At 29.4% G+C, this 27,164-nt stretch overlaps 1 protein-coding gene across 2 annotated transcripts; it reads left to right on the top strand.

The window, feature by feature from the left end:
- The first annotated feature begins 529 nt into the window (after positions 1-529).
- LOC141529177 (uncharacterized) lies at positions 530-24,649 on the top strand. Of its 2 annotated transcripts, XM_074245637.1 has the most exons (5): positions 530-1,382; positions 1,764-2,515; positions 16,964-17,059; positions 17,768-19,659; positions 20,181-24,649. In XM_074245637.1, the coding sequence occupies exons 2-5, from the start codon at positions 1,789-1,791 to the stop codon at positions 21,111-21,113; spliced, it is 3,648 nt and encodes a 1,215-aa protein (XP_074101738.1). In that variant the 5' UTR covers positions 530-1,382; positions 1,764-1,788; the 3' UTR covers positions 21,114-24,649. The 2 variants fall into 2 exon arrangements, with proteins under 2 accessions (XP_074101738.1, XP_074101739.1); XM_074245638.1 differs by lacking the exons at positions 530-1,382; positions 1,764-2,515 and adding an exon at positions 16,770-16,836.
- Positions 24,650-27,164: the final 2,515 nt, after the last annotated feature.

The raw sequence follows: 27,164 nt of genomic DNA, 5'->3' as shown, positions 1-27,164 counted from the left end.
AATTAATTAAAAAATAATAAAATAGATTTAATTGAAGTTCATAAATCTGTAAAAAATTTTCCTATATTAGTAATCTATAAATAACCTAAAATAGATCAAATAAATTTGTCAGAGTACTATAATTTAATTGATTAAAAAAAAAAAAAAAAAAAAAAAAAACAATTTAATTAAAAGCTTAGACTTATCTCTGTCGTCAATCTTTAAAAACGTGGTCAGCTTAAAGCAGGTAATAAAAAAAAAACAAGCCGCGGTCATTAATCTTCGGAGACTCTTCAGTATCTGAAGCTAAAAATCTCTTATCAGAAACCCGGCCGGTTTAAAATGTTGACAGTGGCGCGCTCGCGCGGGAAATTTAAGTACTTGATATTCAAACTCGGCGGGTAAAGTTGGCGGTTTAAAAAAAGCTTGTTGCACCTGCAATTCTGTTGTAGGTTGCAGATTGCGCCCCGGAAAAAAAAATAAACAGCTGAGTCACTTTTGAGCCTAAAAATGTTCCCAGAAAATTAAAAAAAAAAAAAAAAAAAAAAAAAAAGAGAAGTGACAGGAGGGATTATTATAAGTGAGAGCGAGAGAGAAGAAAAGTGTTTAGTGGGTGAGACAGATCGATAAAGACGGCTGGACTTGTCGGGGAGGAGGAGCGTCGCAAGGCAAAGCAAAAAAAAGGTTTTATTCATTCGCGGATTTCCACGACAATACCCGAGCTATAACGTTTACGTTTTACTGGCGAGGAAAACGGTCTAGTGGACGGAACGTCGGAACACAGAAAGAGCCAACCAGTTGAGAAGGATGCCAGCAGTGGTGGTAGTGTGCTGGGAGCATCCAGAGTGATAGTCATAGTCATAGTAACCCAACGGACAACGGACTAACCAGTCTACTCTACACAGAAAACAGTGACTAGTGAGTGTGTTGTTGCCGGAGTGAATGTGTTTGGCTGGTGGGCCTGATTCAAGTGTCTCGCTCGAGGTGGTGGCACGTCAATCTGTATCTTTACTATTTTACAGTATACCTGTACAAGTTATATTACTACGTCAACAGTTTGGGCCAGTTTGTACCGCGGCTTCGAGCGCAGAGCACGTATTATGTCGAGGCGGTTTGTTTTCTTCACTCGAATTTAGTGTTTGTGATGTCTAAAAAATTATTTATTATTTTTTTTTGACGTTTGGTTTATTAATGGACGAGATTAAATAAAAATATTCAATTAAAATATCAGCTGACAGGTTCTAAGAAGAAATGAGTAAGCAGCTGGTGGAGAATGTGATGATTGTCATGGAGTTGGAGGACTTTTTTAATATTTGCTAGTTTTTTTATGTGCAAATGACGGGCTCAGATTGTTTTATTGTGCCGGATTAAAATTTATCACTCCAAAGTGACAGGTAGTTCAAGTAAGTGTAATTTTTTTTTTTTTTTTTTTTTTGTGTGGTAATAAATTTATTTATTTTAAATGATTCTGAAGTTAACAGACATGTGTCAATTTTTTTTTATTTTTACTTCAATGAAATTACAATGAAAAAAATTTTTTAAATAAAATAAAAAGTGTATACTTTTTAAAAATTACTATAAAAAAATTTTTTTAAATAAAATAAAAAGTGTAAACTTTTTGAAATTAATTAATTAAAAAATTACTATGAAAAAAATTTTTAAATTGAGTAAAAAGTGTAAACTTTTTAAAAATAATTAATTAAAAAAAATATCAAGTCAGCTAATTTCAGTATCAATATTTAAAAAAAAAAAATTAATTAATTAATTTGTAAATATTAAATCAGCAGGTATAAAAATCAGGATTAAAAAATGAAGGAATTAGAGCAGATGCATGAAGTCCCAATGGGCACACGAGCGCTTAAATCCCTGCTGAAGAAACCCGGGCACAGTAAACAACGAACGCAGAAGAATCGCGTGACGATAAACGAAAAGTTGAATGAATTTTTCGCAGCGGATTATATTATCCTGATAAAAGAAGAGTGCTGTGGTGATTACGAGGAAGAGTGTGATTGCTGCTGTCAGGAGCCTGAGATGATACGCCTGGGGAATTGCAAAGAGTGTCGAGCTGAGTTTACGAGACAATTGGCTGCCGGTGATATTGACACGCGTTTTGCTACCGAGAGAAACGGTAATAAGATTATTGATAACGGTTGTGATCTGTCGAGACGAGTGGGTGCTGGTGTTGGTGGGTGTATCAGTGTCGGTGGTCTCGGGATCCCAGGCAGTGAAGAGTCCCAGGAAGATGAGGACGAGGACGACGAGGACGAGGAGGAAGAGTACGAGGAGGAGGTCGACGACGATGATAACGACGAGTCATCTGAGGAGGCTGACCAGAGGAACAACCCTCTGGCTGGCGATCCTATGACTCCGGTTCAATTGCAGGCCCAGACCCACGAGACCCTCAGCCCTCCGGAAGGCTACAAGGACGTTTGTGATGAAGACATGCAAACTGAACCGGCGAATGATATGTGTCCTGCTTCCACTGAAGCTGTTGTTGTTTGCGGCGAGTGTAATTACTACCGTCAGAGAACTCCAGGTAAGAGATCTTCTTACTTGTTACTTGTACTTGTATTTAAATATGTTATTTTGTTTATTTTGTTCTTCTTTGAGGATGTTGTCTTCTTCTTATGTACATGTAAACACTGCCGCAAGTCTCAGGAACCTTATTTCTATAGGAATCCTTCCTGTCATGTGATGACAGGATAAAGAAGATAACACCGGATGCGGTTGCTCTCAGCTTTAGTCCGGATACTAAAACCGGTTGACAATTGATTTATTCTTACAATATATCTTGGAGTATTAATTTATTTAATTAAGAAAAAAATTCTTAGACCAAAAAAATAATTTTTAGGATTTTATTTTCTTGAATCAAGGCCAAAATTTTTTTTATTAAATTAAATTTTCTTACTTTAAGAATTTTTTTACTCCAAATTATTTACTTGATTCAAATTAATTTTTTTTCTATAAATTACAATTTAATTAATGATAAAAAAAAAAAAATTAAAAATTTTTTAATATCATTGTTATAAATATCAAGTTAGTTTAGATTTTGCTTTCATTTTAGTCGAGAAATTAACGACAGAGCATTGTGTGCTCGAGTTACTATACTTCGTACATTGTTTTTGTTACAAACTAGTACCGAGGACATTACATCACTTGCGTGTGAAGCCACGTGATCTGAACAATGACAGCTTTCGCCTGCTACCGTTTTTTCTCTCATTGTTTCGATATTTTTTATTCCAAAGCCATATTTTCACACTTGTGGATTTAAATTTTGTGTTTTGAGATTACGCTGATGGAAAAATACGTATTTGATTAAATACTGTTGTTCTGTAAGGCTTCTTTTTTCTATACTTATTTTATTTAAATTATACTAAAGTTAGCCGACTTTTTTTTTTTTTTTTTTTTTTTTTTAAATTTATTAAATTAGAACTAAAAAATATTAAAAAAAAAATGAGTAAAATTTTGAAATGTCGGCTAGCTTATTTTTAATTTAATTTAAAATTATAAAATGTTTATTTTGTACCGTGAAATTAATACTATCTTCACTCATACTTGTGTTTAAAGTATTTAGCGGGTAACAATTTAATTTACGACATTCAATACTTTAAAGAAATAAAATATCCTGTGAAACAGTTAACTGGTTTTATGATTAAGCATTAGTGGTGATATAAGTGGTAAGTAAGCCGATATATCTGAATAGAAGCGCTTAAAGTACGTATGTATTATTTTAATCTTTATTTATTTGTTTTATGCAATTATTATGTCAATGATTATTAAATTATTATGTACTAGCAAGAGCGGAACCACGGGTGATGTGAAATAATAAATGGAGGATCACGTGGAAAGTTGGAATGCACACACGACATATTATTATGTACATAGTTGGGCTTGATATCACAGAAACAGTGTTACTTTCTAAACAACTAACTGCAGAGCTACCAATGCATTAAACGAGTACTCAAGAAATAAAATAAAAGAAAAGAATGACACACTGGCAACTTTTATATTAGAGATGACAATAAAAAAAATCTTTGCAATTAAAGAACCGCTCACTTGGCCCTGCTCGGGAATAATGACAAGATTATCCAAGATACAAGCTAATACTATAAAGTTAAACTATAAATACTAAGAAAATATAAGACTCTGTTAGTTGTAAGCCAGATAAATCGCAGGAGATAAAAAGTTAAGAATGGGAAATTACTTTTAGAATGAATCAACTTTAATTGTTAACTATAGTTACTGTTCATGACCAGCCAGTGCTGTAATTATGGACCAGCAATCTGTGAGACGTCCTACACTGTGCATCCCAGATCAATCGATTCGAGTAAATACATCCCGGTATTAATTCCTCAAGAATATTATGCAAGCTCAGAGCAGGGAATAAATTAATACGAGTATGTAAATTAGATCAAAGAGAAATTTTAAGGGATTTATTCACTCCACTGATGAAAAAACGTTTACTTAATTTAAGACTAAAAAAATTACTAAAGAAATTATTTTTAAGATGAAAAATTCTTGATTTTTTTATTTTATTAATTTCTTTAAAAAAATTTTTTTTGGAAAAAATTTCACGAGGTATTTTTTTTATAAATCAAAAAAATTTTGGTAAATATTTACAAGTGGAGTAAAACATTTTAATTTTCATTTTTTTCAATGAAATTTCTAATCAATTTTATTAATATATTTTTTTTTGAAAAAAAAAAAAAAAAATATATATATATATATATATATATATATATATAAATTTTATCAAAAAAAAAATGAGAGCCAAAATTTTTTCCAACTATTTTATTTTTTCACATTTTTTATTATAAATGCGCCGTAAAAATAAGCAGAATTTGAAAATGTTAATTTGTAAATAATTCCAAAATTTTTTTTTTTAAATTAATTGTAAAAAATTTAATTTCTTGACACAATTATTCAAAAAAAAAAAAAAAAAAAAAAAATAAAAAAAGGAACCACTAACAGAAAGTAAAAAAAATGGAAGAAAATTTTATCAGCAAGTACTGCATTAAATATTTAAATAGAGTTTTACGTCTACAGATAATTGCAGGTGTATCAGGTTGATAGAACTCATTGAAACAACACCCAAGACAGCAGAGTGAATTAAAACTAAACATCTAAGTGCATAACTTGGAGAATAGAAGGCATAAGGAGTAAACGAGACAATGAGCTCGAAAGTAAAATGGTTAATGGTTAATGTGTAAGAAACGATGGCCGAAGAGAGGGAACTGTTTTAGCTTCAAACAGGTGGAAGTTGGTGTGCGCGTCGTTGGATCAATACACGCCAGTTTGATGGAGTAGAGACCAGCTAACGAGAGTGTGCCAGTACTATGGGTACACTGTACACTGTACGCGGTACTAGCGAACTAGAGAAATTGAGATAGGAACTTTGTAAGAACAGGTTGGAGTATAAAGACCCTGTATGCTGGTACACTGCATCTAAATACGTGATGTGGATAGTGTAGCTGGAGCTTTGGAGTAGTCGACAAGACGCACCTTCAGCTTTAACTTCAGCTTCAGCTCCGGGAAACCTTTCCACAAATTACTCATTTTTTTATCTTTTTTCAATCCACAACTTATTCTTTACTCTTGCAAGTCTTCCTTTTTTTATCTTCAGTACTTCCTTTCTATTATTCCATTCCCCACAACCAGCTTTCTCCTCTTTTCTTATTCCTCATTTTCAGTTGCCAGCAGGTAGAATATTGACCTGATAAAAAGTACTACATCGATCTGCTACTTAACTCGATTCTTGATTCATCTCATCCCCGTTTTATTTTTAATTCTAGCTATTGTATGTAGTTAGTCTAATGGCGAAATTTTATTATAACATGTTTTATTTTGTCGAATTCAATCTTGAGATCAAGATTAGTTTTGGAGTTGTAGGTGTTAAAAAATTGTTTTTATTTTATTTCAATTATATTTTTACCGTCAAATATAATTCTTACTTATTTTTATCTTAAATTTCTTTAATTTAAGCTATCATTTTTCCATTTTTTAAATTTATTTCGTGCTAAAAATTTTTTAATAAATACTTTTTTACCTTCTATTGTCTTATAATTTTTCAGTTATATAAAATAATCAAAATTTATTAAATTAATTATCAAATTTAAACAATTATCTTTCATTTGTTTACTTTTAATTTATTTCCTGACACTAAAAATTTTTTTTAAATTTATTAACAAAAATCTTTTTAGCTTTTGTCTTAAAATTTTTTAGCCATAAAAAATTTATTAAATTTAAACAATTATCTTAAATTTTTTGGCTTTTAAAAATTAATTCAATAGTTTTTTTTTTTTTTTTTTTTTTAATTAAAAAACTTTTTAACAAATATTTTTATTAATAATTATATTAAAAATTTGTTAAATAAATTTATCTATATAAATAGCGCTTTTAAAATATTTTATTCTCTTCCCTTGTCCAGAAAAATACTATTCCAGCTTTACCTCATTCCTCTTCCCTCGTTTAATAACTTTATGATGTTTATATTGTCCGGCTATATATGATAATAATGCTCTATATTTATCCGAATCCGACGTATCATTTTCTCGCGTCATTGAGAAGCGGGACACACTATATGCCTTGCCTCTTCCGGCGTTGCTCTCTCATTCTTCCTTTCATTTTTTCCTCTCACGGTTTTTTATCTTACTCTTGATGCGCCAGCGGCGCTTTATATTTTGCATTGGCTTCTGTTTTCTGGCACTGTACACTCCATTATATATATACATATGGATGATAGTCGTTAGGCTCTACAGTGTATTCATGCAGCCAGTCCACGTATGCATATGGACTTTACTGGATAAGAGACACCTACATACACGTAATGCACAGCAGAATGATATAGCTATAAGTATGTGGTGTGCAAGCACCGATACTATTGCTATGGCTAAGCACAACCGTTCCTTTATATTTGTGCATCCATACTGGAAGCTGGACGGTTGCCAGAATAGTATATAAGAGATCATTTTCCAAATATTTGGATTAATTACCGGTCATTAACACTTACTGGAATTAACGCTGATTTTATTTTATATAAAATTAAATTTTTTTTTTTTTTTTTTTATAAAATAATGAATTTTATTAAATTGCACTGTACTTTCTTAAATATTGACATTTTCAAAGATATAAAGCTCATCCCGATGTTACACACATCAAGATCTTTCATTTGAGTACCCACATGCATTTTTCATATATTTTTCATATATACATATATATAATATATATAAATATATTAAAAATTGATGTGGGTACTCAAATGAAAGCTCTTGATGAGTGTAACATCAAGATGAGCTTATATCTTTAAAAATGTCAATTATTCACAAGATACAAGGTCATTTCTTATTTCTCTTAATAATATAGATACTAATATGTCAGTTAGAAATTTTATTATTATTATTAATATTAAATTTTCAATAATAATAATATTAATGTCAAGTAGTATTTAAATTTTAAAAATTATAAATAAAATACTCGAGAAATTATTGGAGCGTTAATTACCAAGAGGTTTTTTTGTAATTTTATGTTTAATGAACACTTGTTAATTAACGGCTGTTGTCAAATAATAATAATAATAATTGTACCGAGTATTTTAGTTTATGATTTTTTTGTTTAACAATATAAAATATTTTTGTCCTTAATTAATAGTATCGATTTACACGGATGTATATTTTTAGTGGATTGTCATAGATTTTCGAATAGAAAAATATTTTTTCGTATTCAAAGTATGTAACTTTTATATCCACGGTATATTGAAAGCTTTTTTTTTTTTATCAGTCTTTTTTTGCTATTATCATTTGAAAGCAAATGTGAATATAAATAAAAGTTGGGTCTTTAAGTATTCTAAAGAATAATATTTTCTCGTATATTCAATGCTCAATAGTCATCGATTCTCGACAGTAAAATCTCAGATCTCAAAAGGTTATTTAAATATTACTCTTTTTAGTTATTATTTGTATTAATAGTAGCGGTCATGCGTAACCACTACAAAGTCATTTATTATTATTATTTTTCTTATTATAAAACAGATTTAGAAAATTAAAATATCTTTACAATTTAATTTACCACTTAAAAATATCAAAAATTAAGAAATGACCTTGTATCTTGTCAACTATTGACATTTTTCAAAATATAAGCTCATCCCGATGTTACACTCATCAAGAGCTTTAATTTGAGTACCCACATCAATTTTTCATATATATATTTCATATATATATGAAAAATATATCAAAAATGCATGTGGGTACTCAAATGAAAGCTTTTGATGAGTGTAATGTCAGGGTGGGTTTTTTTTTTTGAAAAATGTCAATATTTAAGAAAGTACAATGCAATTTAACAATAGTCATTATTTAATAAAGCAAAATTTTATTTATTTATAGAATAAACTGCAAGGTTGCTAGTAAAAATAATTTAACTAAAATAACATCTTACTTTACCGTGAAGTAAAATAAAAAAGTTTAACCATCAAACGTCTGAGTGAAGGTAACTTGTGTCTACACTTGATAAGTATTCAATAATTTAGCTAAACTACTTGTAAATACCCTTAACTTTTAAATATATTCAAAAGTTGTATTCTTACATCACAGCTCCCAGGAGATTTTTCAATCCCATTGTTGCTTTAGTAGTGTCTCAGCATAACAGAGATATTTTAATGACATGTTTACATCAAACAATTACCGAGGAATCTTCACTTCCTTTTAATTTATTTTTTTTTTTTTTTTTTTAGCTAAAGAATAAAAAACGCATCCAAGGTCTTGAATATTCTTCAAGCTTAAGCGTTTTAACTTTATTAAAAGCTCATTTGAACTTTTCCAGTAATATTTATATTTATATACATAGATTTCTTCATCTTATTGATATGATAATATATAAAATATATATATTTATAAATAATAATCAACTATTATTTATTAAAAATAAACAGAGAAGAGATAGAAGAAAAAATTTCCAGGTAATTGAAGATTAAATCCCGCCAACGCATTTAATTATAAAAATAATCTTATTTCAGATTTATCTTCCAGAAATTAATAAAAAAATATTGTGCGTCGTAGACTTGGTTGCGCTTGCGTCGCAATATTGAATCCGAAAAGTAGTATCCCTACAGTACATCTCGACATCTACCAAGCAACATTCTCGCCTCTCTTGACGTTGTTATCGTCGTGCTCTCCCTTATCCTCTTCGCCCTCTTCGGCTATACTAGTGTAGCCACGCTGCTGCTGTAGCCTATCTATCTAGTATAGCATGGATCCCCAACCCCAACCCCATCATCATCCCCTGCTGCCTTAAATTCTATTTCATTCTCTTGGTTCCAGTGTTGCATAGTACAACAACGTCAACACGAGAATGTTTACTCTCGAGCAAATCAATTTGGGGTAAAGGCGACGACGCTTCACTTTGCCCAATCGATTTGCCTAACTCTCTGTTGCTCTTACACAGAATCAAACTCTGGCCTTAAAACTCAACCCGTGTCTGGACTCCAGAGTCATTCAGATAAATTTACTTTTACGTTTCATTTCTTCTTTACCTTTTTTTTTTTAAAGGTCTCAATACTTTGGATGGAATAATGTTTACGGTTGTAAGTACGTAGTAAATTTAAACAGACGGATCCACTACTCTTTCATTCACTTTATTTTTCACGTTGCATAATCGAGGTTGACGAACGTTCAAAGAAGTCGTGTGTTTGTCTTATCCAGTATATGTCTATTTATCAAACCTTGATACGTCTCAGAGGCTTTTATTGCTCGAAGATGAGCTTATATCTTTAAAAATTATTCAAAATTCAATTTTTTCTTTGTCAATAAAATATTTTTAAATAAATAAATAACAAATATGAATTTTAATTAAAGATTTTCAATATATGTTTTATAAAAAAAAAAAAAAAAAAACACAAGTCAGAAGTATAAATATTTTAAGAATATAAAATTAACTAAACAAAGCTCTTGAAAAATATTCCAAAAACTCTTGACTATTATATTAAACCTTTTCTATTTCTTCTCAGTAAAAAATTTAAACTTAAAAAATAATACCCTGAAATCTCAAACCCTCTTTAAATGCAAATGAGCAAGAAAATATATTTTAAAATTAAATAACGGACATTCCTTGAGTTTCATAATAACACACAAAAAAAAAATATAAGTATATAATTATAAAAAAATTTTTTCTACTACCTAAAACTATTTAATTACTAAAATTACAGTGCAACTAAGTGGGCATTATCAATTAGCAGCACGCTTGCAAAAAAAAAAAAAAAAAAAGATAATAGCAATCTGACAATAAGGAAGAAACAAAAAAATAGTAAATAAAAACATGGCTGTTTTGTTCTTCAACTCTTTGAATTATCTTTCACTGTATCAGGGACAAACTCACAAGTGTGACGTATGCATGTGATATTATGTGATGTACATTTACATGAATATTGTATACAAAGTACGTATGTAATATAATGTACTGGAGTGTTATAGAGACAAGCGGAGAAGAGATGCTCAACAATAGGAAACTTTGGGTGCGGTCGTTAAATACTTGTATCGTATATATACAGTACGGCTTAATGTATATGTCTATATCATATTATGGTGGTTGTTTACGCTGCGTTCGTTGATGCAGGACAGTATGATTAGAACGGAATAAATTAGATTAAGGTTGTGACGAACAAAGGCTTTAAATTATCATATACATTGAAATGTATAAAAATTTAATCCGTTTAGCTCGAAATAATGTTACAAGTGGTTGAGAGATATTTTTTTTCCATTCAAGTTATTTTAAAATAGACTGAGAAGAAATAAGAAAATAAAATTTTTTATTTTTAAAATTATTAATTTCAATTTTAATAAATTTTATTTATTAAACTTTTTCTTTAGTTTTAAAATTAATCTGATAGAAGAATTTAGCAAAATTATTTATTTTTAAATAACATTTTGATTTATTAAATAGAAAATAATATTTATTTACTCCAAAAAATAAAAGTTGAATAATTTACAGTGTAAATTTTAATAGTTAGGTATTCCTAAAAAAATAACACTTTTTAAATACAATTTTTATAAACTTTGTATATTTTTAAATTAAAAATTTATAGAGTTGGATTTTTTTTAAAATGTTATTTTTTTTTTTGCTGAGAATACTTTATTAAAATTTTCTCTAAAAATATTTTTTTTTTTTTTTTTTTTTTTTTTTCCATTTGAGTACCTACATCAATTTTTCATATATTTATATATATTGTATATATGTATATATGAAAAATTTATGAAAATGCATGCGGGTACTCAAATGAAAGCTCTTGACGAGTGTAACATCGGAATGAGCTTATATCTTTAAAAATGTCAATATTTAAGAAAGTACAGTGCAAAAATCTGAGAATTATTTTTTTTTTTAATTTGCATTTGAAAAATTTTTTAAAATTAACAGACGTTAATTTAATAAATAAAATAATTGATTAATTTATAAAAAAATAAATAAATAATTTTTTGTAGAAAAAATCAACTGCATAATATCTAAAAAATAAAAAACTCGGCTCTAAAAAAGAAAAAACTTAAAGTTGTATAATTTTAATAAATCCTTTCTGTGTAACTGAAGTTAAGAGACTTATTTAAGATTTAAGAGTCAAGTTTAAAGTCTTTGTGTTAAATTATTTCTCGGTCTTTACGTTACACATTTTTTTTTTTTTTTTTTTTTTTTTTTTTAACAATTTAGAGTGGTGTATACCGAGCGCGAAGAAATCACTCGTGTGGAAATATTAACATTAGAATATACACACGTTTATCTATATATATTCATATCCCTACGACGTGAGTATAAAAACATGCAAGAATATTCTTCCCACGCGTACTATTTTATAACGAGGCGACTCGAAAGGCCACTATCCACCACCGCATTAAATTTGTTGTAATAATTTATAATAAAGCCTAAAAAATGTTGTAATAATTGCTATCATAACAATGATAATAATTAGATTAATTAACAGTAATTGAGATAATTCAATTACGACGGTGTTTTTTTGTGAAGAAAAGATTTTTTACTCGTTGAATCACGGGAGGATTGTCGGATTGAAAGAAAAGTACTAATGTATAAAAGACATTTTAAATATGATACCTATTCAAGTGAAACGAGGATTGTTCTCATTCTTTTCATTTTATTATTTCTCGGATTTCAAACTCGAGAAGTAGACCACATGTCTATTGCCGATTTTTTCAAGTTATTGTTCTATAATTTTTATTGTCTTGATCCTAATGTTAATATCTTTTAAATTATTCATTTAATTTTTATTTTTAGATAGTTTTTTTAATTATTATCCTATTTAATAATTTTCTTTAAATTGGAGTAATTTTATAAATTTAATTTATCATTATTATTTTATAATTAAAAATCAAATTAATTTTTTATCAAGACTGTAAAAAAATTTTTTAAATTTCTTCAATTAAAAAATTATTTTCATATTTATATTTGTGAGTTTTAATAATAAAAAAACTAACAAATGTCCCCGGAACTAAAAACAGGAAGTAATACTCCAAAAAATTTTTTATTGCTTGATAATTACAATTTGGTCAACAGTATAATTAAAATAGCTAATGTAGGTCACAAAGTTACACCTAATAATTCCATTTAAAATTGATGTTATATTTAAATTAATGTAATATAAAAATTAATGTTACATTTCACTAATTAAATGCAATTTTTTCAATTTTTTTTTTAAATTTACCCGCCAATACCTTAATCAATTTTTTATTAACTGCATTAGACAATGATAATGTACTTTCGATGTCAACAAAGAGGGTAAAAAAATTCTCACCGTAAAATCGGTATGAAAGTTAATGTAAGTAGAATGTTAAGTAAAAATAAAAAATAAGCCGGATAGTATTCAGCGTAGCGTGACTCCGGTGTTCCTCAACTTCCGGCAGCCCGCGCCCTTCTGCACTTAGAACAACGAACATTCTTATATCTTACAGATATGTGTTCATATATATATATATATATATATATATATATATATATATATATATATATATATATATATATATATATGTTGTCTTACATTAGGACCCAAAGGTTATAGCCTTGGTCAAGGTAGCTCTCAACCGCACGACCGTAAACTTAAAACGTACGTTTTATTTGCTTGGCGAGTGGAGGGATTAAATAACAATATATAATATATAACAATATATGGAGTGGATTGGAGGAAACTCACCCTCCGCTCTTATCTCTAAGCTCTGACTGTTGAAGGTATTTATAAATAAAGGAACTTAGTTATTACCACTATCCACACATTTATATATATTATATATTATTCGTTAAATTCCAGGGCGATTCTGGCGTCTTATTGTTTTCAATTAGACTCAATGGACTCTACTCAGCTCAGCGAAGCCTTAAATTTTCCCACGTACTTACTGACTTTACCAAGTTCTCATGATTATTTTTATGCATACCTAACATGCAAAAAATTACTACTAACACTGAAAATATATATTTTAATATTCTAGTTCATTTTACTTTTAATTAGTGCCATTATTATTTTTTTAACTAATAATTTCATTCAATTATTCTTTAAGTCTGTTCTAGTTCATTTAACTTGATTTAAAAATTTTTTTTCTGTCAAATTTAATTTTTTATCAGTTTAATTAAAATTAAATTTAAAAAATTAATATAAATAGAATTATTAAGTGAAACTTTGTGACCTACAATAGCTATTTTAATTATACTGTGACCAAATTACCCATCATTGTAATTATCAAGCAATAAAAAATTTTTTTCAAAGTTTTACTTCCTTTTTTTAATTCCAGGAACATTATAAAAAATATTTATCAGTTTTTTTTTTTTTCATTAAATTTAACAAATAAAAATATTATTTTTGGAAATCAAACTAACTAAATAATGAAAATAACGATCCATTGGTTTTTGGCTTTAAGCTCATCAACTAAATTGGATTTTAGTTTGTTTGTTATTAGATTTACCTGAACATTGGGTAATTCTGTTTTTTCACTTTTTAAAGTTTTTCATTTCTTCTTCTCTATTTTTTTTTTTTTTTTTTTAGATGCGGACAAAAAGAAATATTATAACTTTTAAATAACATTTTCTAGTGCACTAAAAGTTGAAAATATGTTTTTTCTATAATTTAAAAGCTATTTAACTTTATAACTGCAAAGTTTATAGAGAACATCTTCTTTTTCTTTTTATTAACTTCGGAAGAGAAGAGTAAAAAAAATTGGATTTTTTTTTTTAATATTGGAAAACGGGAATCCTATTAAAAATCCTTTTTTTTTTTTGCAGTTTTACGATACGTTGTACGAAAAAAAATTAATCTTGTTTATATTAATATATCTACAAAGTGTAAAAAATGTTTTCGTACTTCAAGCTCGGATAAGTTAATATCGATTTAAATTTGATAGACTCTTTATTACGATTCCGGAGTAAATTTGTTGACTTTATTAGCATAGATAGACATTTTTTTTCTTTCTTTTTTTGCATTCCAAACGAATAGTAATATAATTAGCTTTGATGAGAAAGTAAACATAAAAGTTTACTTTGGATAACGAAGTACGTACGTAAATAAAAAGTTACCGTTTAAAAACTAAAACGAAGAACATTTTTAATAATTAATTGATGAAAATTCCAATAGAATGACCCGTTTTTGTTCTACCAAATTTTAACAATCCCTCATTTTCTTATTTACTCCCATTCATATTAATAAAACTCTCACTGAAATTTTTATTACTCCAACATACGTTTTTTTGATTATTAACTTTAGTTCATTTATTATTTGCGACTTTCTGATTTTATTCTATTTATTTCCAAGCGATTGATTGCCTGGATTTAATAAACGAATTGTTATATAACTCATATATTCATGAATAAAAAAATTGCATATGAACAAATATGTAGAAAAATTTATACAGTGATTGATATATCGAATTTTAAATTACATTTTATAAAAAATTTTCTATTCAGAAAAAATAGTTTTATTATGATTCTCTAGATACATAATGAAGAAATAACACTGTATCTCGTGAATTATTGATATTTTTAAAGATATAAGCTCATCCTGATGTAACACTCATCAAGACCTTTCATTTGAGTACCCACATCAATTTTTCATATATATATATATATATATATATATATATATGTATATATGAAAAAAATATGAAAATGCATGTGGGTACTCAAATGAAAGCTCTTGATGAGTGTAACATCGGAAGGAGCTTATATTTTTGAAAATGTCAATATTTAAGAAAGTACAGTGCAATTTAACAAAATTCATTATTTAAAAAATTAAAGAGAAGAAATTATTGAATCGAGTAATTTTTTCCCAGTGTTATTTTTAAAAAATAAAAGTTTTAGTAAGCTAATATTTGTTTTAATTAAATAACTTAAAAAAAAAAGGTAAAGATAAAAATAGTTTTATGGTTGATGACAGTAGCTGAATATTAATATGCACAGCGGAAAACTTGTTATTCTAAATATTAATTTACATAAAACTACAATAGCAACTACAGAGCCCTGGAAACTGGAAATTATTTTCATTTGCTATTTAACAGAGTTTAACGGCTCAAAGACACAACTTTAAAATAAATATTTATATACAATGCATGGAAGTACGTAACATTAATCGTGTCTCAATTGCGAACGTGATATGCATCGGATATAAATTCTTTGTCATCAACAGTCATCACCCAGACTGTTAATAATTTTTTTTAAATTACAAAGAAAAAAAATCAAAAAAAAAATTTTTTAAGTCCCTCAAATTCAAACAAATAAAAAAACAAGAACTTCTTGGGAATATTTATCAAATATTTTGTAAAATTACGATCAACATTTTTCGCAGTGCATATAAATAATATACTTAATAAATATTTATAATGGCACGTGGTTTTAAATAAGCGAAAGTGAAGAAAATTTTAACTAAGTATATGTCTTCATTTAGTATTACTTTAGCGAGTCAATGCGACACACTACACATCGTGCTTTAGCGGGATGTTTAGCTCTCTCTTTAAGACCTCAGCACAGTAAAAAGTAACATGTAGGTACATGCTAAGAGCCAGAATACTAATCAACTATCATTTTAATCATCCACGTACCACCAAAGCTGTATTCCATTGAAAAGCTTTTAAATCCTTTACAATTTAATTAAAAAGTTTAAACTTTGAAGCTCGCTAGTCGCTTCAGTCCTTCACTAGTTCTTTTAACGGATGAGAAAAAGCTTCAATCAAAAAAAAAATATATATATATATATAATTTTTTTTTTTTTTTTTTTAATTAAATTTATTGAAGATAAATAAATAAATGGATATTTCTTCGGAAGAATAGTTCAAATAATTACGAACAAATCGATGTTTTGTCAAGCGTAATAAACAATTAAGCACGCTTAATTTTTATTTCATTAGCATAATTGCTTAATTAAATAAATTGCAACAGTGAAAAAGTATGTATTATCTCAGGGAAAGAGAACAGGTCATTGTAATTACACGAATCGTCAAGGAGAAAATATTAATATATATAAATAATCTTTCTTGTTGGCTTGAAAAAGTTCAAATTCAAGTCAAGACCTTTGCAATGATATAGATTTTAAAATTTATAAAATTGTTTAAAAATAAATTTTTTTTTCAAACTTTTAAAAATTATCAAGATAAAATTTTATTTTGAAAAAAAAAAAAAAAAAAAAAAAAAAAAATTATTTTCTCTTTATTCTATCATCGTTTGAATCAGCAAGAATTTTTAGTGCTGATAAACTAGTTTTATGATAAAAAGATAACGTGAGATATCGTTCAGTAGAGCACAAGTTGCAGACGAGACTGTAATGAATACAAAATAATAAAAATTACATTTAAATGGAAACCCGAGCTAAAATATTTTACAAACTTAGGATAATTAGTAAGTCGAGTGAATAAATAATAACAATAAATAAATAAACAATTATGTAATTAACAGAATTATTTGTTGAGGTGAAAGTAGCACGGAAAATTTATTTGTTTAACTGTGAGTATTTTTGTTGTTGCAGATGGAGACAAAAATGTCGAGGAAGATGGAAATAGAAATACACAGATCGATGAGAGTGCTCAGAAGACACCGGAGCAGTCTCAGCAAACAACGCCAGGTAAATTATAAATTACAAAACACCAAAAAATTTTTACTTTTTTTAGTGTTTACTCGAGCAAGCTTATTAATTAGCTGAAACGCTGCAGTTTTTTAATTTCGCTTTGTCATGAGTTGAGAATTTGGGTCGAAAAGTTTAATAATTAAATCAGAAAGAATTTTTAATAATAAATTTCAAAGTTTAAAAAACAAATCTCTGTGAAATGATTTGCATTTTAAAAATTTATTTTTCATATTTAAATTTTAGTCAATATTTTTAAAGTTTTAAATATAAAAGAAAAAAAAAATTGGAAATAGATTATTGCAATTTTTTAAAATAATAAAAAAATTTCCGTAACCTAAATTTGAACCCGAGACTTTTGTGTTACAAAATCAAAAATCTACCGTCAATCTTACGGCTCAGAAATATATTTATAAATTATCAATTAAAAGTATTATTTTGAATTTTTTACCTTTAATCATCAATTAAAAATTAATTTTTATAATATTGACACAATTTTTAGAAAATAAATTTGTATACTGAAAATATATGTGTTTATCAATGATTAATTTATAATTTAATAATATAATTATTTAATAAATCTAATAAATAAATAAATAAATAAATAATTACAGAGCAAGAAAATTGTGTTAAAAATTTACCAAAAAATTTTTTACTGTCCAATTAACTCAACCAATTTTTCTAAAAAAAAAATCAATATCATTCTAGATGTCCAGCAACGTTACCTCGTAGAAACAATAACAATGACCACCGTAACAGAGCGCCGTATAGTCCGAGAGATCAGCGAAGACAAAGGTCTAACCACCGCAATAACCAACAGCAGCCCGTCATCCTCTCTAGCGTCCCAGGATGATCAAACGGACAAGCCACCCGTAAATAACGCACCCTCAGTACCGAACGGTTCTGCGGAAGTAGTTTCCCAGCCGGAGGCTCCAGAGAAGGACAAGCCAGCTGAAAATTCCCCAGCCAAAGAAGAACAGCCCCCTGACTCAGAGCTGATGCCATTCAAGCTGAGCAGCTCGTCCCTAGTAACCAACAGCTTGAAGCCAAACTCAGCCGTGCGTCAGCTGTTCCCTAACCCTAAGTTCATCTCGCCGCCTCCCGCGCTCTCCAAAGGGATGTCGCTGTCGAACGACGAGACGGACAGCGACTCAGAAGCCCAGAGGTACCTGGTGACCACCGAGAGCCTGCGACTGTTTGACTCAGTGAAGCGCGCCAAGATGGCCGGGTCCCGCAGCGACTCTTCAGAGAGCGACTCGTCGACCATAAAGCGCACCATCGAGCGGAACGCGCTGCGGAGGTCGCTGGTCTGCAAGTACGACACTCTCACCAGGAAGAAGAACCTTATGAGCAAGGACGTGAGCCTGGAAGAGCGGATCCGGCAGCTGACCTGCGTAGATCCCGAAGAAGACACCACCTGCGACAGCGCTTCAGACTCTCTCTCCGCGGAGCAGAACTCTCTCCACCTCGCGACTCAGGGCCAGGACTTGCAGGATCTCCCGGCCCGGACGTCCCCCAACGGCGAGGAGAGACCCTTGGGGAAGGCTAGAGACTGCCCAGAGCACTCTCCGTCTCCCCCTTTGCACCACCATCATCACCACCACCACTACCATCATCACCATCACAACCCTTCGACCTACAAAAAGATCACCGACCTGTTCGGCCAGAAAAAAATCGACAACATGCCCGACCTGGGCCTTGGAGACCGCTCCAGTCCCAAAACTTCAACCTCTAAATTGAGCAGCGACCGGAAACAATTCCTGGCTAGCTTGGCTCCGCTGTCCTGCGTCGCTAACTCAGGAATTGATGGGAATGACTACTACCAGCTGTCCTCAAAGATTTCCAGAGACTCCGTTGGCTACGCTTCGGATTCTTCCTACAGCTTGGAGGACATTGAAGCCGCGCTTAGGGGAGATGAACGCAACGGAAAAACTCCAGGCCCGCCTGACGTTACCAAAGGAACTCCCACTGGAGTCGGTCCGGACGCTTCCGACGCTACTACTGATGAACTGCTGGCTTTTGTAGAGCAGGACAAGTCTAGGACTGAAAGGCTCAAGCGCAGGTATGATACCGAGGATAATAAAGAGGACAAAAATGCGGTTGATGAGGATGATGATGAGCTCAATGACTATGGGTTTAACAGAAGGCCCGCTGTTCGCGGGATCAAGCCACAGTTTGAATCCAGCGAAATTGTCAGGCAATTGAGGTACAGAACTATTCCTGCTTCCATTGATAAGCGGCAGGCTTCTTGGCCGTATTATGATACTGATAATCATCATCTGGAGAAGAGGGTCACTTTTACCTCGACTGCGGCCGCCGCTGCCGTGGGGGTGGGAATTGGCGTCGGGGTTAATGTTGAGCCCGATGAAATTAGTCTCGCGACTTCTAGAGACTCGACGATTAATCGGATTAATACTATGCAGAGACAAATTGATGATATTTATCAGACTATCGCGGAAAGCGCGCTCAGTATTCAGGGAACTTTGGACAGGGGCTCGTATTTAGAGAGCACGCTTCCGAGGGGAGTTTCTTCTAGGATTCCCGTTGTTCCTCCGCCACCTTTACCGCCCGGGGATTGTCATCGGTATCAGGATGCTAAGGTTGGTTTGGTTTTAGTTTAAATTTGCTTTTTTTATTTATTTAATTTTAATTTAGGTGCCTAGAATATAAAAAAAAAAAAAAAAAATAGAAGAAATAATTGTATTTACTTTTTTAGTTGGAATTGAATTTTACTTCTGAATTATTGATTGCCGCCATATATATTTTACTCTATGTTCGTTCAATATAATAGAAATAGCACAATAAAGCTCACTTTGTGGCCTGGTCTGATAAAATAGGCTCTCTAATAATCGAAGTACTTATAATACGCCTCTCAACCTTTTGATCAAGTATAACTATTTTCCACTAGAGAAATTTTTAACTAGCAATCTGCAGTCGAGTTTTGTCTTCATTTTATATATTTTATCTAATGTTGAAATTGAAAAATATCTTTTAAATAAAAAAATTGAACAACTTTTATTTTAAAATTTTTTTATAGGACATATAATATAAAAAATTTGAACCATTAACTTTACCTAAAAAATTTTTGCCTTAAATAACTCAAAAAATAATTTTTTTCCAGACGGGAGGAGCCGGACACTTCCAAGAGAATCCTCGAATGCGGATGTCGAGCGACATGCCAATGTACAGCACACTGAGCAAGCCTCGCCGAGCAGTAGCGATCTCGAACTACCCTTGCGGAGTGGTTCCAATCGAGAGCAGCACCAAGTGCTACCGAACGATGTACTTGGTGCCGTACAACGGCTTATCAGACCCGACGTACCAGAACATCCAGCGGATTCTGCCTCCGCACTCCTCAGCGAGCTACGCGGACCACATCGAGCGGTACCCGTACCCTCGGAACGTAGAAGGGGACGGAAGCCAAGTGCCTCGGTACTACCCCCGAGCTGGAGCGGCCGGCTCCAGCGGCGGACCCGGAGGAGCCTCAGGACACGTGACCCCGGCGATAGTTCCGCCTCCGCCTCTGCACCTGCGCCTGCAGCCCGAGGACATGGGGTTCAACCCGGGGCCGGGCGTGGGCATGCAGACGATCCTCCAGCACCAGCACATCTCCCAGCTGGCCACCTACAACGTCCAGTCGGTCCCAGCGTACACGGTGATGGCCCCGTCCAGGCCAGGGTACCCCTACCCCGTCCATCCCCGAGGCAGCGTCGAGGGAACCATCCAAGGCCAGCTCAAGCTCCAGCCTCAGTCTCAGTCCCAGACCGGCTCGCTGCCCCCGACGATGACCACCAACACAGTCGCCAGCGGCTTCAATGGAAATAATCACCTCGCCTGCACTTCCTCGTCCTCCTCGACTTCCTCGGCCTTGTCTTCGCCCACCAAGACTCCAGCTGGCTCCAACTTGTGCTCCACCACCGAGAGGGGAGTCCCCGAAGGCGCCGCCAGTACTCCGGCTCACGATTTTGTCTCCCAGGCAAATAACGTCACGTATGGTCATAATGTCCCTCCGCCTAACACTCAAAATTCAGTCTACTATGCTATGAACGTCTGAATTATTTTTTAGTTGCGTAGAATATTCGGGTAAATACTTCCTTCCTATTGTATCACGATGATCATGATGATTATCGTTGCTATTATGTATTATTTAAATAATCTCTCATATAATCAACTTTCTATTCTTCTGATTTTATTCTAATCTCTCTCTCTCTCTCTCTCTCTCTCTCTCTCTCTCTCTCTCTGGTTTTCTGTCTGGCTGTTGAAAGTTTGGGGCTTCATTTGCGGGAATTATTATTGAGATAAAAAAAAATTTTTAAACAGCAGGCTCGGTTAAATTTTTTTTTTATGATTAAAAAATAAGGCGATTTTTAAATTGAGGAGAATTTAATAAAATTGAGGGAAATTCTTATTTAAAAAATTTTTTTGATTAATTTAAAACAACAATTACTGAATTAAGAATATTATTTTAAAATATAAAATTTTTTTTTAATTAAAAATACTGTTTTAAAGAATTAAATCTTAAATCAAGAAGAAAAATTCTTGAATTAAGTAAAATTAAATTAAATTAAGAAGAAATTCTTATTTAAAAAATTGTTTTTATTAATTAAAAAAAAATTTTTGAACCAACAATGTTATTTAAAAATATAAGATCATTTTTAATCAAAAATGAAATTTTAAATCTTGCAGAAAAAAAATTTTTTAGTAAAATTTAATTATATTAAGAAATTAATTTTTTATCACTTTTATCTAAAAAAAATCCTCTTACATTAAAGTTTAAAATTTTCCTCCTTGATTTAGACACCAAACTAGATCGCAAAATTTTTCTAAACCCATAAATTTTCAACAGCACAGATCTGTCTCTCGCAAACACTAAATTAAAAGCGAAAAAAGGACTGGAATAATATTTTTTATGATCGTCAGTGGGAAGTTTGAGCGTAATGTGGGAAAGCGGGTTATCTTCGGCGCACAGACTAGCGATTGCATGTGTGCATGTGTGCATGTGTCCCGGCTCTTTTACCCGCATCACCGCAATAGAATGTTCAGTTAAAATGAGAATCGATACCACCGCAAATGTTTTTAAATTTATAATTGAGTGCCGGGATTTATTGTAAATAATTGCTAACAGGGATTAGATTTTTAGTGTGAGGTCTGGGCTGGAGATCATCACGGAAAAGGGAAACCACCAATACCGTTTACATATATCATGCTTTTGTTTTATCGATAATATATGTAATATATAGCCGGGAAATTAAACTGAGGCTCTGACGTCTAAACTATTGACTTTAGGCATCAGGTTGTAACTTTTTTTATATTGAAAATTTTATATTATATTGTTGATATTATTGTATGTAAAAAAAGTTTCTCTATAAATAGAGTTTTAAATACCAAATCAATAGTTTACCGCAGAATTATTATTTTTATATTTTTTTCTTTAAGATAATTACTCCGGGGTATTGTTAATTTTTTTCTGGCTCTAATTGAATGCAATAAAAAATATTTTTAAATTATTTATAACAGCTCCAAAATTAAAAATAACAATTCTAATTTTTTATTTTGCAGCGAAGATTTTGGTTCGATAAAAAATTTTTTAAACGAAAATTGTTTAAAATTTAATGGAAAAAAAAAAATTCTTGAAAATTAAATTTAAAAAATTTTAATTTAAATTTAAATTTAAAAAAAATATTTTCGCGGTTGTAATAAAAATTTAAACAATTAATTTTGCGTCAAAAATTGTAGCCCTCTAATTATTAAGTATAAGATCAAAAATTTAATTTGTTTTTATTAATTAATTTTAATTATATATAATTTTTAATTTTTAACACAAGAACGTATTTTTAAAAAGTTAATTTTTAAAAAAATTGAGCATTAAAAAATGAAAACTGTAGCCAAAAATTAGTTTTGATAAATATAATATAATTTAAAAACAAATTAATAATTTTACAACCGAATAGACAGCCGTTAATTGCTCATATCAAGTCATGAACACGTTAAGGGTCAGAGATAAAGGTAGTAAAAAAAAAAAAAAAACCAATGAAAGAGGGAGAGAGTTAGTTCGATTAAAAAAAAAAGAACTCGTTGATATTCAGTACTTGATGCGGAAGTTTTAATGTAATTAACGTACGTAACACTTGCGTCTCGGAAAATCCATATATTTTTGTTGGAATGTATAATAATTAATAATTGATAATAATAATTATTATTATTAATTATTTTGAAATTTAATTAATTACTTATCAATTGACCTACTGATATATAAATATATATAAAATGAATATATGAAGAAATAGTTTTTTAGTGCGAAGACTTTTGACTTTACAGAATTAATTAATTAATAATTAATATTGATACTTAATAAATCTGTATTGATAATTATAATGATATATATATATATATATATATATATATATATATATATATATTTCAATAACAAAACAATAACCAAAGTCGTAGAGCTGTTAGTTGTTGTTGTGATACCTAATGTTTTCATCTATAGAAGCTGTAGATTAAGCCAAAATGGTATTATAAACATAAATAATAATTTTAAATTACGCAGATTAGGCGAAGAAAAAAAAATTAAAACCTTGTTCAGTATTTTGTCGGTATTTAATAAATTAATAAGGATGATATTGATGATTGTTTAATTTTTTAATATAAAAAATTTAGAATTGTTATTGAATGACATGTTTATCATATTTTGTTTTTTTAATTGTAGAAATTTAGATTTTATGTCAAGGTTTTTTCAAGCGCCCTCTACTTTTCGCGTACACTCTGCCATTTTGAGTTACACTCTTGCCTCTAGATTTATTTTTCAAATTTCTTCTTTTTTTTTTTTAGTCATAAAAATTCGGAGTAATTTTTATTTAAATCTTTGAAAATGTCAAGATTGTATCTGATATTATTTAATTTTATTTTAATATTAATTAAATAAGAGAGTGATGTTTTGAAAGTGGAGGAAGCGTTTGGAATCGCCTTAATGATTAGAGTAGATTTTTAACTCAAAAATTTATGTATCTGTTAACGCGTTAAAAAGGGAATGCTGTGTAACGAGTAATGAGTTAAATAATTAGTGTATGAGTATGAGTAATTGGAATATTACTGTATTAATTGACGTATTAAAATTAAATTGGTAATTAACGTGGGAGGGCTTTAAACATTGAAGACTGCAATAATTACAACTCTGGCCTACTGATTAATATATCTGATCCGTAATTAATGACTAGACTACATAAAAAATTGTCCTAGAATTTTAAGATGTCTGTGTAATGTCTAGATATATATATGTAATTTATGTAAAAGTTTAATTTTGTTCAATTGTAGAGAATGCGTGGATTATTGTGAAAGATATTTAATAGATTATTTATTATTGAAATATAAAAAAAAATGAATAATGCGAAACGTACTCTCGTACCTATGGAAAAAAAGATATTTGTTGATATCAATTAATTGTATTTATTTTATTATTGATTTTAATTTATTATTAGTTATTATTATTATTAGGGTTAATCTATTTTTTTATCTGTTACCTCTCGTGGTCATTCCAAAGAATGGTTTTATTTGTTATAATTGTAATTATATATATTTATTTCAAAATTTGGTTTTTTATTTTTATATACCTTCATTAATAATTTAATTTTTTTTAAGATTTTAAATTATTTATCGTCATTTTTTTTTTGTTTTATTAAATTGGTAATTATTTTTGGCTTTTTTATAAGAAGAAAAATATTTTAATAATATTTCTTCTTAAAAAATAATTAATTTCTTCTTTAAAAATTGTCTAGAAAAAAATTTTTGCGTCAAAGAAGAAAAGTTTAACCTTAAAAAAAATCAATTAAAATAAAGTTTGCAAGAATTTCTTCTTAAGAAGAAATATGAGCTGAAAATAATTACCAATTTAATTAAAAGTTGTTAATTATATTTTTAGTAGATTGTTTTATTATAAACTGGGTGCAGAAAAGGATGCACAAAAGATTTACAGGCCTTTTGCAAACTCGAATTATTGTAAAAATAATTTTAGGAGAAGAAACAAAATTTAAAAAAAAAAAAAAAAAAAAAAAAAAAAAAAAACCGTATTTGGGACCCTCCGTAGATTTTAATATTAAGAAATACAGTAACCGATTTTCAATAGTCAGATTAGAGAAGAATATTTAAATTAAGATATTTAAATATAATATTATTAATAAATAAAAGAGAAACATACATTTAATTCTAGGGAATAAATCCGATTAGAAGTAAGGGATTGGTGTTACAAGGTCGTTGATCGTTGATGTAAAAGTGTTACGCGGTGAAAGGTTTTACGCTGCATTTGACATCAAAATACAAATATTAAGAGTGTCAATGGATTTAAAAGATTTTATAATCCTCAAGATGTCACCAGACTTCACAATAATAATTATCACTTACTTGGAAATAATTATCTGCGGCAATAATCAATATCCATGAAACTTGAATCAACTGGCACTTTTTTTAATTTTTATAACACAACACTAATCACAATAAAAAAATACTTTAACAATTTCACTGATAATTCTTTAACAATTTTTTAATTTTTTGCAATTAATCACGAATATAAAAATGGCTATTGATCGTTTACTTCAGTGCGTCATACTGAAGTTAGCTGAGAACTTTGAATTTTTTTAGCAACCAATTAGAATTCAAAAATTTTTACTAATCATTGTTTCATGTCGGTTAACTTCAGAGTCTTCAAAATTTAATACTGAAGTTAGCTGACATCTGTCAAGTTTTTGAATTTTTGTAACAACTAAATTTCTGTAAAAAAAAATTTAGAAATAAAAAAAGTGCAAACTTTTTAAAAATAATTTTTTTTATAAAAAAAAAAAAAAATATTTCAAATGTCAGCTGATTGAAAATAATTGATTTTTTCAAAAAATTTGTCAAATGTCAGTTGATTTTAATATTATTATATTGTTATCCTGAAGTTAGCTGACATCCGTTAATTTTTTTAATTGTTAATAATAAAAATTCTAGAAGTAAAAAAAAAAGTGCAAACTTTTTAAAAATAATTGTTTTTATAAAAAAAAAATTTTTTTAAATGTCAGCTGATTTGGAAATTATCAAATTTATAATTTTGGAACGTCAACGATCTGTCATTTGAAGAACACAAATAATTTCTAGGTTATACTTACAAAATTATGTACGATAGTATTAATGAAACAATGTATATGTATTTGTACTGGGTGGGTATCGGTCGTTGTCAATTTAACGGTCTAATGAACTAAAGAGTTATAATAATAGTATAAAATAATTAAGTTTAAAGAGCGATTAATGTCGGCTTTAATCTTAACGTCAGTTTTATTAAGTTTTTCTTCCGAGTATGAACATCCGATAATTACACGTACACATTTACAGTATTAAAGTTTTTAATGGAAGAAAGAATTAATTTAAAAAACATTTTAATGAGTAGAAAATTTAAATAATAATAATAATACTTCAGTATTTGATAATTATTACATAAGATAAATATTATTATTAAAAAGTGTATATTTTTTGTTCAGTATTCTGGAGATTTCTAATGTATGGAAACTGCCAAGCCAAGATGAATTACCCAAATTTTTTACTCCTCAATAATTAGCGTAAGATATTAGCAAACAAATATTATTATTATTATTGATCTGGTTTAATCAATAAGTAAATATACAGTGATGAATAATAAATATGGGATTAAAAGCTCTGTTAATTATTCATTTTCTTGGTTGAGGAGAATTTTTATTTAATTAATATTCATTATTTTATATTTATAAAAGGTTAAAATCGATTGCCAACGTGGGAAAACGTTTATAAATATTGAATTATCATTAGCGAGCTTTAATTTTATTTTAAAAAATATATAATGTACTGCGCATAGGATTATTTACCATGTATAATTTAATAATTTGTATTGTGCTTATCAGTAAAAAAAAAAATAATAATAAATGGTACAGGAAACATTTATAAAATAAAATTTTAAATTTCTCGTTGCAATGGCCAAATTATATAAAAAAATTGTATATATATACATATAATCAAATTGTTAAATTGACTAGTTATCAGTGTGTAAATAAACGCTTTACTCACGGATATATTTATTTTAATATTTCTTCTTTTAAGT

Source organism: Cotesia typhae, unplaced genomic scaffold (assembly GCF_013202065.1).
Source record: "Cotesia typhae breed Kobodo isofemale line unplaced genomic scaffold, CoteBio_Ctyphae contig_44, whole genome shotgun sequence".
NCBI classification, from domain to species: domain Eukaryota; kingdom Metazoa; phylum Arthropoda; class Insecta; order Hymenoptera; family Braconidae; genus Cotesia; species Cotesia typhae.
This window is presented reverse-complemented; position numbering and strand designations above follow the sequence as displayed.